General features: G+C 39.9%; 1 protein-coding gene across 6 annotated transcripts in view; it reads right to left on the reverse strand.

Moving 5' to 3' along the window:
* The window catches only part of LOC6506053 (fibulin-2), a 483,847-nt gene that overhangs the window by 335,209 nt on the left and 131,104 nt on the right, over positions 1-17,534 (reverse strand). For 5 of the 6 annotated variants that reach the window (XR_004311308.2, XM_001966603.4, XM_032455788.2 and 2 more), the window contains 2 exons: positions 9,861-10,103; positions 9,723-9,805 (listed from right to left, as the gene is read on the reverse strand). Coding sequence is in view for 5 of the 6 variants with exons in the window: in XM_001966603.4 (XP_001966639.2) it covers positions 9,723-9,805; positions 9,861-10,103 (326 nt within the window). In the remaining variant the exon portion in view is untranslated. The remainder of the gene's footprint in view (positions 1-9,722; positions 9,806-9,860; positions 10,104-17,534) is intronic. The other variant, XM_032455789.2, reaches the window with a different exon arrangement.

The following is a 17,534-nucleotide window of genomic DNA, read 5'->3' on the forward strand; positions in this document are numbered from 1 at the left end:
GATATAGTCAACCGATCCCGGCCGTTCCGACTTATATACTACCTGCAAAGGAAAGAAGGGTGTGTGCAAAGTTTCAACTCATAGCTCCAAAACTAAGAGACTAGTTTGCGTAGAAACCGACAGACAGACAGACAGCCGGCAGACGGACAGACAGACAGACAGACGGACAGACGGACATGCTCATATCGACTCAGGAGGTGATCCTGATCAAGAATATATATACTTTATAGGGTCGGAGATGTCTCCTTCACTGCGTTGCACACTTTTGACCAAAATTATAATACCCTCTGCAAGGGTATAACAATATATATATTCAAAAAAAAAAAGATTTTCTCGCGACGGTTGTGGTGGTGAATAAAAAATAAAAATTAAAGAATTCTCCGCGTCGCGAAACAAACTTTTTTCAATCAACGAGCTGCTTCTGGAAGGATTCGTCGTCCCCATGCCCTGCACCTGCATCGATTGTACAAGGAAAGTGGCCGCAGGATTAAAGGATCCGAAAGCAGAACCCCAGGTATTTGTGCAAAAAATTGAAAGTCGAGATAAGACAAATTAAAATCCGTCTTGTGCTGGAATATTGCACGCTCCTTTCAATTCTTGGCGCATACGTACATAAAAAAATAGTAGAGCAAAAAATAAATAACAACATCAATAAAAGTTCTAAAAATTTAATTATAAATATATGTGCTAACCTAAATGTGCTAACCTAAATAACTGCCTGTGGACAAAATAAAAAAGAAAATATATATATATTATTTGCAATCACAGTCGCCCCCTACCCCTCGTTCCGATTATACAAATCTTCCAAATAAATACTAAAGTAAAGACAAATATTATTTTATTTATTACAGATAAAATAAAGGTGCATATACATATATTTGGTATACATACAAATAGATGCAGCGATAATATTCTCGTTTTCGTTTCCCACCATTATCCGCTGCTGTATGTATGTATGTATATGCACTTTTTGGCGCATTTAGTTTAACGGAACGCCAAGTGACCCTACAACTTGGTTGGGTATATTGTTCTCGGTGTCATTGGCGACCAACTATTTTTTTTGGATACTCTGTTCCTCGACTATCAAATAATTCGTTTATCAATTTATTAATCAATTTAGATTTTTTTGGTTAAATTTAATCAATTATTTATAATGCAAAGTACTAAACAAAAACTTAATTTCACGACTCTTATTGACTTAAAAAGAAGATTAAATGTCAAAGTTAAAAGCAAAGTTAAAAGCAAAGCAACTGAATAGAACTTCGTTGGCTTGTTCTTCTACCAACGCCAAACCAGCTTGCAATTATTGTAACGCTAACAACCATTTTTTGGCCCAGTGCAGTCCGTTCGCTCGCCTTGCTGTAATGCAAAGGTTTGAGTTTGTTAAGTCAGCCTCCCTATGTTTGAATTGTCTGCGAAAAGGTCACACGGTAGCGAATTGTAAATCGACCAGGTGTCAAATCTGTTCAAGATCGCACCATAAACTTCTGCACCGATTTACAGTGACTGAAAATAACATAGGGTTACCACCACCCACACAAAATCCTCCTCCAGCGTTAACGAATGATGGCCCTTCTTCTTCACATGCTTTGCGTCGTCTGTAAAAAGTCGATCGTAAGCGTTTGAACAAAAAATGATGAGCACATATTGGCCCGAGCATTACTTGACTCAGGGTCACAAATGAATTTTATTACAGAAGGAGGAATCGTGCATCAACTTGCTTGGAATTGGTCAAACTAATTCACAAGTAAAGAAAAATATACACACCGTGATGAAGTCGAGAGTCAATGGTAGCGAGTTTCCGTTCGACTTTTGGGTTTTGAAAGCAATTTCAGGCTATCACCCTGACCAGTTAGTGAACGTAAAAGATTGGACCCTACCAAAGAACTTGCCATTAGCAGACCCATATTTTTACAAACCTCAGCGGATAGATATGCTAATTGCAGATGAGTCATTTTTCGAACTGTTGTCCGTTGGCCAAATAAAGCAAGTTCCGAACCATACCATCCTTCAAAAAACTCTTCTTGGGTGGACAGTATCGGGAAAATATCTGGTAAATTCCTCAACCCTCAACAGCCGGTCTCTAGTCTGAAATGCCAAGAAGAAATATTAGAGTCAATAGACAAAAACTTGAAAAAATTCTGGTCGTTGGAAGAAGTTCCATCTTCTAAAAAGATGTTGTCGCCAGAACAAGAGCTATGTGAGGAACATTATCGGAAGACTACAAGAATACTGCCTTCAGGTCGATTTGAAGTTAAACTTCCATTTAAGTCGGATCCAAGAGTTTTGGGCAACTCATTCGAGATAGCCAAACGCCGATTTCTGTCGCTCGAGAGAAGATTATCTCGAGATCCGAACTTAAAGAAAATGTATTTGGAAGCAATGACGTTCTTGCTTCTCCATACTGCGTTATACCCCACTAGTGTGTCTTACGGCCTCAAAGTACAACGACCAAACTACGAGTCATTTTTGATGCGTCCTGCAAGACATCCACACAGAAGTGTTTAAATGAGTTGTTGATGGTGTGTCCAACGATTCAGGAAGAGCTGTACTCAACTCTTCTCAACTCGGCTAATCAAATTCGCTCTGATAACCGACATCAAAAAGAGGCGATAACAGTTGCTAGTGTGGAAAAAAGACCCGTCTGAGTCCTTGAAATTGTGCAAGCACAACACCGTTACTTATGGCACTGCACCAGCCCCATTCCTGGCCATAAGGTGTATGAAGAGGTTGAGTGAATCCGCGAAAAATACATTCCCTCGAGCTGCTAAAGTTATTGGGTCTGACTTTTACGTCGACGACATGTTAACGGGTGCTGGTTGCGTGGAGGAGCTAAAGACAATTAAGTCTGAAGTAACTCAGGTTCTTTAAAACGCTGGGTTTGAATTGAGCAAGTGGTTTTCAAAATCGCCTAAAGTTACTGCATCCGAGGGCACGGTTAAGCCAATAACACTTTCGGACTCAGAGCTGACAAAAACATTAGGAATCGTTTGGGTTCCTAAAGATGACGTGTTTAAATTCGAAATTGATATGTCAGTCATGGGTCAAAGGGCGACTAAGCGGAATATTCTTTCGGTGACGTCAAAGCTTTTCGACCCACTTGGCTTATTAAGCCCGATCCTTATTAAAGGAAAGATCCTATTGGAGGAACTTTGGCTTAATAAGCTAGATTGAGATGAGTCGATTCCACTGCACTTGAAAACCGCGTGGAACAAAATTCAGCTTGCCTTGTCACAGTTAGAAGATATCTCAATACCGAGATTTGTGATGTGTGAGCCAATGTCACCAATTGAAATTCATGCCTTCTCTGACGCATCGATGAGAGCCTATGGAGCCTGCGTCTATATCCGTTGCAAATCTACAGAAGGTAGTAAAGTCTCATTGTTGACTGCAAAGTCGAAAGTAGCGCCGCTCAAGACAAAGACGCTCCCCCGTCTTGATTTATGTGCCGCTCACCTTCTCGCGAACCTCTGTCGCAAAATAAAACCTCTTATCAAAGCACCGATCGAACGAAGTGTATATTGGTCAGATTCGGAAGTTTGTTCCCATCCATCGTCGTTGACTACGTTCGTATCAAATAGAGTTGCTGAGATTCAAGAGTGGTCAGAGGATAGCACGTGGCGGCATGTACCAACTAAACAGAACCCGGCAGATATTGTGTCAAGAGGTGGAGACGTAAAGGAAACGATAGAATCAATCTGGTTCAGAGGTCCATCGTTTTTAACGGAGCCGGAAGATAAGTGGCCAACGAGCCCCCGGTTTGATCCGTCACCAGAGATCTTGCAGATGGAAGCTAAGAAGAATGCAGTCGGACTGACTGCAATGGTCTCTACCTCATATTTGTTGGAAGTGATAGAAGGATTTTCCTCTCACTTAAAACTGCTGCGATACACTTAAAACTCCACGCCTGCAGGCGCGGTCGAAGTGGCAGCGGGAGCAAGAGGACGCCAGGAAGGGCGATCTGGTCCTGGTCGCCGTGGACAACCAGCCGCCCCAACAGTGGATTACCGCCAGGGTCAGGGTCGCCGACGTCAGGACTAGTGCAGGAGCGGTCTTCAGGAGAGCAGTCCACAAGCTGGTGAGGTTGCCAGTGGTTGAAGCCTGATGGAGGCCTTCATCGGGGCCGGTGTAGAATTAATGTAAAAGATCAAGTTGTGAATTGTATGGTATAGTATAAGTTAGTATAAGTTAGGGCGGAGGATCTAGTATAAGTTAGGGCGGAGCGGGAGCGCAAGAAAGCTCACTTGCGCTCTCCCGTGAATTCGCCCCGCTTCGCCGCAATAGATAAGCTAGGCTTAAGTTCTGTTGGTAAAAATATAATCGAATTTATAAAGTGGAACCGAGTGCACGTATTTTCGTTATTTCGTAGTTGCATTATTTAAATTTTTACAGCCATCTTTTTTCTTTCGGTCTTGCGTGAAGATATAAAATAATCTCAATAAACAGCTTCACAGCCAGCACCATCGGTAGCTCTAATTATCGGACTATATCGTGAGTAAGCGACTTTTTCCAGATATAAACGATAAGAAAAAGTTTCATTAACTCAAACGGTATTTTCACATGCAATATGAATAGAATCGTTAGAGCTAATTTCTTTTCAGTGCACTTTTTTTTCTTACGATTTAGAAATTTGATCTTAAAGAAAGTAAAAAACATATTTAAAAATATTTTTAACAAAATAAAAGTAGTAAAGTTATGCATTTTTTAAATTTAAATTTTTTTTTTAATTTATTAAGTTAACCTTAAGTAATTAAAAAAAGTAAAAAAACAAACGATTTTTGAATTTTAATAACGAACCAATTATGCGCCGACCATATTTTCACAATGGTTAATAAAGTTAAAGGTTTTCTTGGTTGCATTAAGATACTCAAATGAGTTTAATGAGATATATATAACTAAAAGCTTATATATTTAGCTGTCAGCCAACGTGTACAATAGGGGACCAACACGCGAGCATTCGCTTGTTTACACCACTGATAGTGCGACTATACTTTACGCATGAGGGCGGCTGTTAACAAATCCCGGTAAGATCATGTTTCTGCCAAGGGGGGGAAGAACACTCTCTTCCTTAAATCACCCGAATCCAAGGTGCATATGCAGTTTCCCCGAATGCAAAAAAGGGCTATATTCCTAATTAAAATAACCTGGGTGGAAAACGGAACTCCCGAAGAAATGCCGAAAATGAGATCAACGATTCCTCGACCTCCAAGGCAGACAGAGGCCAAGGAGATGAAGGGATGGTGAAGCTCCTCAAAGAAGGACAACACCGTTGTTGGGGAGTTTATTAAGGGACCCACCTCCAAAACGAGGAAATTATAGGGGCTTTTGACAAAGGCTCCAAGGATGATGTGATACGCAAGGAGCTTTAGCGAAAGGTCGAGAACAACTGCACGTTCGCTTCGTGGAGACGAACGCTCAAAAGTTGACGGCCACCACCAGAATGCGAAGACGCAGGATGCTACCAAGGTACCATGTGCCTAGATGCGAGATCCGGATGCCGCTACAAGCACCAAGGTGAAGGAAGTGAGGCAGTAAGGCTACGCCGGAATGTGCCTGAAACCGGATCAAGTACGGGTTCAAACACATTATTGTCCGGATCTACAAGTCGGATGCGAAGAACAGGGCTGGAGTCATCGAGATGGAGACTGAGGTCCAAGAGATAAACATGGAAGAACCGACCTAAAAAGGCAGCCCAGAAAGAATATCGCATGTATAAATGAATAAAATAAGTTTGCTGATACATCCGCTCCTGAGGCAGATGTGACTGTGGTGAGAATCTCAAGTATGTCCCGGATATTCCTATAGGTAAATCTGCACCACAGTAAAGATGCATCCGTTGCTTCCCTACTGCACCTTGCTGAGAGCGGAGCTGATGTATCCCTCATCAACGAATCATATTTCAATGGAGATTGGATTCTTAGTTTGGTCCCCATCATCATCAGTGGGGAAGCATTGATTAAAATTAAATCAATTGCTGTTGGGTCCTTGATAAACATTCTTTCTCAGATTAAAAATACGCAATACGCAATCCCAGGAATGAGAATTGGGAACTCGTAAAAAAAACAATAAATATACCTTCGAGAGAACCTCCTACAAGGGACATTGAAGCCAGAGTAGGACTTAACGCTAAGGTGGAAATGCTCACTGCGACCTGCGACATGCAGATGTGACATCAGATGTCTCCTTTACTGCGTCGCACACTTTTGATCAAAATTATGATACCCTCTGCAAGGGTATAGTCGAGAAAGCGATAAGTGACAAGGAAGATGCGGTCATTGTTTTTCTAATCTTTATCTCTTTTAGAGAGTAATAAAATGCCCCGCGACTTAAGCTCTTAAATTCCAAACATTTTCAGGCAATCATGATATAATATGAATCTTCTCGGACTGCCAGGCAGCACTTAAGGCACATCAGTGCCAAAAGAGGGGATACATTGTCAGATCCCTTGACAATGTCTGAGCGGTAGCACCGTATCGGCTCAAGTGGATGCTGGTAGTTTCCCATGACTTTTCATCGCCGCCTCAACCTAACCTTACTTATTTATATCTTTGGTCCGTCTGAGAATAGAGAAGGGTTCTCATGGCTGGTGTTCTCAATATAGGGCTCACCAAGGCCGCATAGAATCTGCGCAAAATAATTTCTTAATATTTTCTCTCAGAGGACTTAACTGGGATGCAATTTTCACCTTCCTTCGTATCATAACACTTTACTGTCATTAAAAAACTTTACTTAACTATACAGCCTTTATAATGATGATGTAGGTAACCAGCCTTTACTAATACTCTTACGTTTTAATGTTCCTAGAAAAAGGATTTGAAATTTAAATCCTCTAGGGTTACCTTAGGGTTTTATGTTCAAACTATAATACATCTTTTCTTAATTTCTTAACTTATTACTTAACTTATTTTAATACTTCCCCGTCAGTTTCCTAATCTTTCTTTCCATTTATTAACTCGCATCTATCTTCACCATACGTCATGCGACAGGCACCCCTCCACAGTGGGCGAATTGGTCTCGCTAGCCGCACTTAATTTTTAAGTTCTAAACTAAAATATATGTCTTCAGTCGATATTTTTCACTGATTAGTAAAAATCATAGAATTCAAATAAGACATTTATCGCAACACAATTTTTTATTGTATTGCTCTACCATACGTTTCGGAAGTCCATGTTCCTGGCTTACTCGGACATCATACCAATTGGAAGCCAAAATAGCTTATTATGGTCCATGAATTAAAATTCTGTGAACAGACGATGGCACATAAAACCAGGAATATGATTTCATAAACAATTCGGCAGTTTCGAATGCGTAAGACCGGAATGCCTCCGAATTTGAAAATAAATACCTAGCTGCCACCAACATGGCTCCATTTGTATGTAGCGGTTAATTGGATGTTAATATTTTTTTCAATATTGATTGAATAAATATCTGAATGTGCTTCAATAATCCATACGATTGGTAAATCGTATGGTCTACTAAGCTTTGTAGTGCTACTTCAGCGAAATGATCAGTGATCGTGATGACACTGGGATATCATCTTTTTTCACACAACGCAGTTTATCGTAGTATGGACATATATCAGCGTTTTGCCTTTTGGCGGCTCTCTTTGACAAATTCCATGTGTACTTTATGTCCAACATCTACAAATAGAGATTCTGATTTTTCATCAGAAAATTTTGACGGTAGACGCTGCAGTGTAGTCATTGTTTTCATTATATTACCGTTAAACTCTTCGTTTTCGTTTAACATTGAAACCAACTGTGAAGCACTGTGTTTTCCAGCTCTATACAAGCTGCAGCTTGCAGCTACCAACAATGCATCCGATGGGACATCTTCATTTAGGTCTGACAATTTGTTGACTTGCAACAATCCGCAAAATCTTTTTGTGGACGTCCAACGATTTTTGAAGTTGAGATATAGGTTTTTTACAAACTTCTTGTTTGGAATGACTTCTGAGTGTACTTCTAATAAATAAGAAAGGAAAGTTATATAGGATATATAACTATAGGATATAGTCGGCCGATCCTTATGAAATTTTGCAGATCGTATTGAGTTGCCCAAAGTGAAATCGTAGAAAGAAAGCTTACTCGTAGAAAGCTTCAAAACTTCATTCGAGCTTCAAAAACAACAAAATTAAGTCAGTTCCAGTTCGTTCACTTATATGACAGCTATAGGATAAAGTCGGCCGTTATGAAATATGGCTAATCGGCAATTTGGCAAATACTTTGCCCTAAATGGAATCTGAACCACGTCCCATCTTTCTAACCTAAAAAACACCAAAGTTATGCTCATTCCGATACTTCTATGACAGCTATAGGATATACTCGCCTTACAACTATTAGCCTTATGAATTTTTGTAGATAAGATATTTTGGCCAAATATAATATGTGTGGAAAGTCCCAATCCTCTAACTTAAAAAACACCAAAGTTGTGGCATTTCCGAACAATCAGTTATATGGCAGCTATAGGATATATCTGATCCCGGCCATTTCAACTTATAAGGTTTATAAGTTATACAGGCAGTAGCAAACAAAAGCAGGATTTGTGAAAAGTTTCAACTCGATAGCTTTAAAACTAAGAGGCTAGTTTGCGTTGAAACAGACACACAGACGGACATGCTCATATCGACTCAGTAGGTGATCCTGATCAAGAATATACTATATAGGGTCAGAGATGTCTCCTTCACTGCGCAGCTGATGTTCAGCTGATCGTAGAGCTTTTTAAAAGCTTCGATAAGTCTAATCAAAGCATGTTTAATCGACCTGTGAAAAAACATTAACGCTTTTTCAAATTTGAAAACTTGAATTAAATGTTGCTAGCGAGACCAAATCGCCCACTTTGCCCTCGGTCAATTAGGCGGAATTAAGTTGGCTTCGTATGCAGTGGGCACCTCGAAAGAAAAAAAATATTTTCCGTACCTACGAGTAAAGTTTTCAGAATAAAACATTTTCGTTCTAAATATCTAACTTTACAGAAAAACATTGTTACCTAAATTAGAAATCGTGGTAAGTGGGACGGACTTAGAGGGAATATCAAATATGAAATTCGAAAAGAAAAGTTGCAATAATAATTTCGGTGAGTGGCAACATCGGTGGATGTTGCGATGCACGACAATACCATTTTTCGAGGAGATGATGCCCTTGCAAAAACGGTGACAGGGATTGAAATACATTTGGAAGACTTATATAGCTTTCGATAATATTCAAGCATAGCCAAACAAACCAGCAAAACGCAGTGAAGGAGACCTCTCCGATCCTATAAAGTATAAATATTCTCGTTCAGGATCCTCTCCTGAGTCGGTATAAGCATATCCGTCTATCTGTCTGTATATACGCAAACTAGATTCTCAGTTTTAAAGTTCGAATTCAAATTTTGCACGCATTCTTATTTTATTTGCATGCAGTAAATAAGTTGAAACGGCTGCCACATAACTGATTGATCGGAAATACCATACCTTTGGAGTTTTTTTAATTTCAACAAACGTTATTTTTGGTCAACATATCTTATCTACAAATTTCATAAGAATCGGCCAACTATATCATATAGCTGTCACATAACTGAATGATCGGGATTGGCATAACTTTGTTGTTTTTAAGCTCTTTTTACGGTTTTTTGCCCACATTTATCGTTACACTTTCTTAAATATATTGTATAAAAATATTGTTATTTTGTTACAGCGAGATCTGAATTTAATAAGTTTAAGTAAACTAATTTTTAGCTACCGTGCATATATATGACCCAATTGTGTTATCACATCTTTGAGTTGGCAGGCAATTATGGTTGTTGATGGAACACTCATTTATATCTAAAAGAAAATAGATAACTTACAAAATACATAAATTGATACAAGGTTCACTTACCAACGCATTCATTTAAAGCAAAATCTAAACTAAATCCCGTCAGGCATTGGCATGAATAATTACCCAAAGAGTTTTTGCATTCTTGGTGCATGCCGTTGCAGTTGTTTGTTGAGTTTTTCAAGCATTCATCAATATCCGTACAACTATCATTTTGAAGTACAAAGCCATCTCCGCACATTGGTATTATCTGATTCGATGTCTTATTATTATTGCACTTATTTTCATCGTTACAAAGATCGTTACCTATACAAAATAAAAATAAAATTGTAAAAAATAAATGTCTAATATATATTTACCATAAAAGGACACTAATTTCGGGCGGAACCAAAATTGATGTACCTTAGTTTAGTATTATACAGACAGCTTGCATTATAATATATAGCGGATCAGAGCGGATATATATCGGAAATAGGTTCCTGATCCTTATGAGAATTTTACTATCAAGCTGATTTCTTATAAAATAAATTTAAAACAAGAAAGGAAAGCTAGCTTCGGGTGGAGCCGAAGTTTATATACCCTTGCAGTTAGGTAGCAGTTTTTATTATTATATATATCGTATATAGTTGGTTGATCCTTATAAAAATTACATTGATTCGATAATTATCGATTAAAATCCATTTTCGAATAAAAATGTTGGATACAGCCTCAACCATCTTTAAAAGTAGCAAGGTTGTGCCATTTCCGATCGTTCAGTTATATGGCAACTATAGGATATAGTCGGAAATGTTATGACATTTACTAAATTATAATTATGAAATTTGGCAAATCGGATTACTTTGCCCAACATGGAATCTGTACCAAATACCATCTTTCTAAGTTAAAAAACACCAAATTATGCCAATTCCGATCGTTCTATGACAGCTATAGGATATAGTCGGCCGATCCTTATGAAATTTTGTAGATAAGATATTTTGACCGAATTGAACATACGTGGATAGTTTCAAGCTCAAACTTAAAAAACCACTAAAGTTATGGCATTTCCGATCAATCAGTTATATGGCAGCAATAGGATATAGTCAACCGATCCCGGCCGTTCCGACTTATATACTACATGCAAAGAAAAGCAGGATGTGTGCAAAGTTTCAACTCGATCGCTTTAAAACTGAGAGACTAGTTTGGGTAGAAACAGATAGACAGACGGACATGCTCATATCGACTCAGGAGGTGATCCTGATCAAGAATACATATACTTTATAGGATCGGAGATGTCTCCTTCACTGCGTTGCACACTTTTGACCAAAATTATAATACCCTCTGCAAGGGAATAAAAAGTGCCAACTTTTATATCTATAAGATATAGTCTTAATTTCAAAATTTTCAGAACAGACTATTAAAGGTTATACAATTTATTACAGCCTATTAATGATTATTATTTTATTAACATTATTTTATTATATTTGTGTATAAGATACATAGATAGAAAGCCACCTCCTATCCAGCGTAGAAGTCCCTCTTGAGTGTGTGGGCAACCACCGCGCGCTTATCCGGGCTAATAGATATATTTAAAGCTCAATTCTTCACCTTTACGAGAAACCGCTCGAAATTATATGTAGCATGGTAGACGTTCCAGTACATTACCATCAATTGATTGTATTTTCCATTTTTCTATAGCATTTCTATATGTGCTCTCTTTCAACCCTTCGCGAGTTAAGTGCCACATTGAGTAGGAGAGCAAAACAAAATGGGGAGTGTGGGAAAGGATTTAAGGGCTCTGTTAGTGATGCTATCAGAAATATGTAGGGGCTTTCGTGTTTTTTAACTTGGCTACAACGTCCACAGTCTCTTTCAGTGTGGCAGGACGCACTGGTAAGATGAGCTGTAATGGGGACGGAAAAAGTCTTCCCCCTTTTCCGAAATTATTGACGAAACTATTTGGAATGGCTTAAAACCATAGAGCGTGGTTTGAGTCCCGGTTGGAGGTATCCTGTTCATGGACCACATCCAGAAAATTCTTTGGGAAGACCTTGAGAAGCTTTTGGACCCTGTTTAAAAGTTTGCGATCGATTCTGTTGACGTTTGCTGAATGAGTTTGAATAATCTCCTGTCTGAAACAGTGTTTGATACTGATCATCTTAAAGATCACTTAAGGATCATCGGGTGAGAGAGGATCCCCTCCAGGAGTTCTTGGGAGATCGACTGCAGAGATATTAATTGCATCCAGCAGAGTGGGCAGGACAGTTCGAGCCATTTAAAGATGTCTTACACGAATTGGTTAGAAGTTATAGTGAATAGTGAGTATAAGGCTGTAGCTCGTCCTTGGATGTCGATATTCCACAGCCGTTATTGGTATTTTATTGGTTATTGGTAAAGAAATCTTCGGTTGCTTGCTTGAAGCTTTTAAATATAGACTCAACCTTTTCGCACCTGCTTGACGAAGTCGCTTGGAATGGCTTAAAACCATAGAGCGTTGTTTGAGTCCCGGTTGGAGGTAGCCTGTTGTTCAGCGACCTGTTTCAAAACCGAAACAGCGGAAGCACGGCCTTATTCCACGACTGTTGGATATCCTCTCAACTAGAACCTTCTGCCTGCCGATTTTATTATTTTAGGTATGTTTAGTTATTTTTGGGTTTTTTGAGGCCCACAACCCATACATAAGGCCTGGGGGCTTCTATAGATTGTTCTTCCCAAAGCTGCGACCGGGCTTTCCATCCTTTTCAGTTCGTCTCACTAGCGATGGACCTTTGGTATTACGGCACCCAGATTTTTGATAACCACTTTATATGCCTTGTCTTCAAAGAAATCGAAAAAGAGAAAAGCAAAAGAATATTGCACTGAGCAATATGTATAGGGCACCCCTGAGGGTATACTGATTTAGTGAGGGTCTTGGTAATACAATAACATTCAGAATTCTTAGGAAAGATCCTCACAGTCTCCGATCAAGCATGCTTCTGCTTTTTTTCTTCAAATTTAACATTTTTTTATTAAATCTTCTCTTAATTATGAGACTAACAATAATTTAACGAATCTTAACATTACAATTTAACTAACAGCAAACTAAGACTGCATTCTGGTTTCGCGTCCCTTAAGTCGGTCGCTGGGTCGCTTTTCCTTCTCTTCTGCGATCACATCTTTGACTAGTAGAATGTTTAAGTGTCGATGATTGTTCTCAAGTTGATTGTTCTCAAGATGTTCGACTGAGCTCGCTGGACTATGTCAATATTGGTATTGCTGCCATTCTCTCATAGTTGGGAGCCGTACATCCATATAGGACTTTATATTCATGGCTAAAGGGAGACCGAACGTTGATAAGCCAATGGAGGCTGCTGGCTTTTAGCTTGAGGTGTGTTCTTTTGGCTTTAATGTGCCGGCGCCATGTGAGTCTTCTGTCGAGGTGTATTCTTAGATATGACACTTCGTCTGCTTGCGGAGGTGGAGCGTTGTTTAAAGTAAGTGGAAGGCAGATTTGCCTGTTCAGGATGAACGTGGATGCCTAAATGTATCGTGCTTGCATTTTTGTTCGTTCAATTTAATTCGCCATTCTGATAGCCATTTTTGTTCAACGACCAGATGTAAAGCTAGCAGCGCAGTTGCTTGCATCGGACATTTTGAGCGGTTAAGAATAGCTGTATAATTAGCAAAGGTAGATGTTATTAGTTGTGTACTTGTCGGGATTTCTGCTATGTAGACGACATATAATGTTCCTATATTCCTATAGTGAAATCATCAGTTGTTAAAGGTAAGACTCTAAAAGCTTTTGGGTGTTGTAGGGGAGCCTTGTTGTCTTAATCTGGTACATTAGACGTTCTAGCCAGTCTCTAACAAATTCTTGAGAGACGTCTAAAAGTATGGCAGTGCAGTACTCTCGTTTTTTAAACGCGTTCTGAATTTCTGATGTTATTGTTGACCTGCTCAATTGTTCCGTGCTTTTCAGGAAACCCAAATGTGACAGGATTTCTTTATGGATTCTTAGGTAGGTTTTTATACGAGTCAATATGCATTTTTCAAAGAGCTTAGATAAGCAAGAAAGTACGCTTATAGGTCTGTACGACGTTGGGATTGTGCAGCTCAACCACAGCTCTAGGTTTTCTAAAAAAAGAAAGATGGCACTTGGACCAGTACAAGTGAGGAATCTCACTTTCCAGGATCACTTTCCAGAATGCACCTCAGAAGCGGATGCTCCGTCTAATGCAAGTATCCCTCCCACGAACTTCGTACTAGATATAGACCAGAAAAGCCCATACTCAGTTTCACAGTTTCAAGCCCTACAAATCGGCCGGCGCCACGAAAGCAGGGGACGCTTCCACAAATTGGCTCTCGGATATATTTAACAGACCTTTTATATTATGAAAACTTCCTCAGCAGTGGCTTAAATAACAGAACCCAGCACTCAGCTGGGTTCGCTGGACAGTTAAATATCCATTCGATTCCTTTGGACGACAGCTCGCCCTGGATCTTCTCTGGCTCAAAAACCTCGTTGAATCTTCTGGCTTCTCGATTGGCTCCAACAAAGTTTATTCCATTATCGCTTCTCATCTTGATCACCGGTCCTCGCCGGCTCATGAAGTTCCTCATAGCGATGATACAGGAATCTGTACATAAATCATGGCTCATCTCCAAATGGATAAATGGTCTCCAACCATTGCAGCTTGCAAATTTGGCAGCCAGGCACCACCTTCCGTAGCAGCCTCTGCAAGGTCGTTATCCAGAACTTCTTCCGTATTTAACCTATGGTCGCATCGTGGGTCTGATCCCCCATCTTCTCGTGGTGTACTACCATCATCGTCAGCGTGTGCTTGAGCACACAAGCAGCGGTGTCGATCCTTCCCCTTACATGCATGACTCCATTGTCGTCGAAATACGGGGACAGTCCTCGCAGTTGACTGCCTTCTTTCGAGATCTTTCTAGTCTCGTCTCTCTCTCTTCTACGGAGAACGCTTCACTTTGCGCCTGCCGGATCAATATACGCTGCGCCTTGGCACATTCGTTTGCCGTGAGTTCTTGCTTCTCACTGTTGCTATACTGATCGCGGCATCGTCGGACGAATCTAAGGACCCAAACGGTGGTCCTTAACAGACGGACTAAATTAAATTAAATTATCAATTAATAAATTAACAAATTCCACAAAAATTCAAAATTAAATTTTTTTTCATCAGAAAAGTCTTGTTGCACCCTGACATATTGACGTGGCAAAAGGTCAACCGTGCTTCCTTTCGTTTGGGGTTAAGCGGTGGTTTTTTATACCCTTGCAGAGGATATTATAATTTTGGCCAAAAGTGTGCAATGCAGTGAAGGAGACCTCTGCGACCCTATAAAGTATATATATTCTTGATCAGGATCATCTCCCGAGTCCATATAAGAATTTCCGTCTGTGTGTTTCTTGGCAAACTAGTCTCTCAGTTTTGAAGCTATCGAGTTGAAACTTTGTACACATCCTTTTTTTGTTTGCAGGCAGTATATAAGTCGGAACGGCCGGGATCGGTCAACTATATCCTAAAGCTGTCATATAACTGATTGATCGGAAATGCCATAATTTAGGTGTTTTTAAGTTAGTGGGTTGGCACTTTCCACACATGTTATATTTGGCCAAAATATCTTATGTATAAAATTTCATAGGGATCGGCCGACTATATTCTATAGACGCCATATTACTGAACGATCGGAAATGGAACAACCACTGCATGGGTATATCAACTTCGGCTCCGCCCGAAGTTAGTTTTCCTTTCAAGTTTTTAAGTTTCAAACGTTTAAGAAGTTTAGCTTTCGAAATAACTCGCCAAACAGTAGTTTTGCTCGGTCAAGAGTCAAGAGAATTTTAGGCTTTCCGCAGAATCGCACGCTTATCTGTGTCGCTAAGAACTCTACTTTTGCGACCTTTCATATTTTTTCCATAGTTTTGTTTGTTATTAATAAAATTGTATACGACTTTTCTTCTTCTTCCAGTTTTTTCTGCTATATTAGCTACAGAAAGGTCAATATATCACTCAGAAGACTGACGACTGGATTCTGGAGTATAGTGGCGTATCCAGGTTTCATCCATGGTTACGTAACGGCGAAAAGAATCGGTCCTATTGCGCTTCAACATGCTTAAACAGTAGGGCGGGTCATAACAAATTTTTTTTCGACTTTTAAACGCTAATAGGGCTTAAGAGCTATGTACACATGTGCAGAATACGTCGAAAAAATCCGATCGCTTCTTCCATCTGCGCATTGACCACAAAAATAAAAAAATTTTGGTATATTTACGAAAAATTTCAAATTCTAGCAATTTTTTCTCTACTTACATATTTCCAACTTTTACTAGTCAAAAGCGGTATTCCCGGACACTTAAATACGTATGAATTGTTGTCGAACCTATACCTATTCTAGAGAACTCTGTCAAAAAGTCGAAAAAGTAATCGAATCGAACCGTTTTTCTACGAAATCCGCAGTTTACTCACTTCACCTTGTTGAAAGTTTATTTCTCGAAAATTATAATTTGAAATTCGCATCTCTTCGCCACCTTAGATTTACTTGTGTGAATCGTTAGGGCCCAATACTAACTTCTGCGTGTCAACGTAAAAAAGTGTGTATGTAGACCTGTTGTTCTACAGTTGTTTAGTTTGTGTATCTCAAATAGTTCACAAGTGAATCGTAGTAAAGCTTAGGTCAAGCAATTGCAGAGAGATGAACAACTAATTATGCAAAATTTTGTGTGATATTCAAGTGAAACTGAGTGTATCTATCTTGTGGCTGCATCAATACCTGGAGGAACATCTCCTTGATGTCGGCTCAGACTTCCGCGGCTTCTTCCTAAACTGGAAAAGGACAGCCGGGAGTGACTTGTTGTTCTGGGGGCTTTCGGCAGTGCTGAATTCAGGGATACGCCGTTCACTTTGGCTGCTGCATCGAAAACTAGACGGATCTTTCCAGGCTTGCTTGGGCTCTCGACCCCGAAGTGTGGCAGGTACCACAACTTGTCACGGTTGCAATAAGTGGCCTCCTGCTGCTCTAGGTGGCGCTGCCTTCATTCCGAAGTTCTGTACTTCGAAATAATCGCTGACCAGCTTCACCAATTAGGAGACACAGATGATTGCTTACTGCTTACACGTTCCTTACACCGTGCCTGTTGGCACCTAGTACCAGGACCTAATAACCCACCTCTAATAGACGGCGCCAGATATGACCGGAATCGGGCCAGAAGCCAAAATCAGCAATATCAGCGGTTATAATGACCGACTGACTGACAGCGAGCTCAGCAGAAGCCCAATACCATGCGATCTGAGTCAGCAGACCCAGAACTAATACATAGCACGTTCTTTAACATTGACCTTACCAGCTAACCATAGTTTAGCCACAACATGTAATTATCTGCAGGGCCATCAAGAGGGGGATCAGCCGGGGCAATTGCCCCGGGGCCCGGATGGTTCCGGGGGCCCGGCGACGGAAAAATAAATTAATTTTCGATTAAAAATATAACATCAATGAGAGATTGGGGTAAAAAAACTGATTAAATTGATTGATTAAATGAGAAAAAATGCAAAAATTGATTTTGAAGTTTGTGTCTCAGCTAGTTCAAATGGGGCAATATGAAGAGGGGCCCGGGAAAACCCACGTAGCGGAGCCGGGTTCGGCTCTCGACGGCCCTGATTATCTGATCTTAGAAAAGATCACCTGGTCCAAAATTAAGTCAGTTGCGAGTACAGAGAAACCAGTTTCGTTACTCAGTGTTATGTTACGTAAAAGTGTTAAAGTAAA

The sequence above is a fragment of the Drosophila ananassae genome (assembly GCF_017639315.1).
Source record: "Drosophila ananassae strain 14024-0371.13 chromosome 4 unlocalized genomic scaffold, ASM1763931v2 tig00000061, whole genome shotgun sequence".
NCBI classification, from domain to species: domain Eukaryota; kingdom Metazoa; phylum Arthropoda; class Insecta; order Diptera; family Drosophilidae; genus Drosophila; species Drosophila ananassae.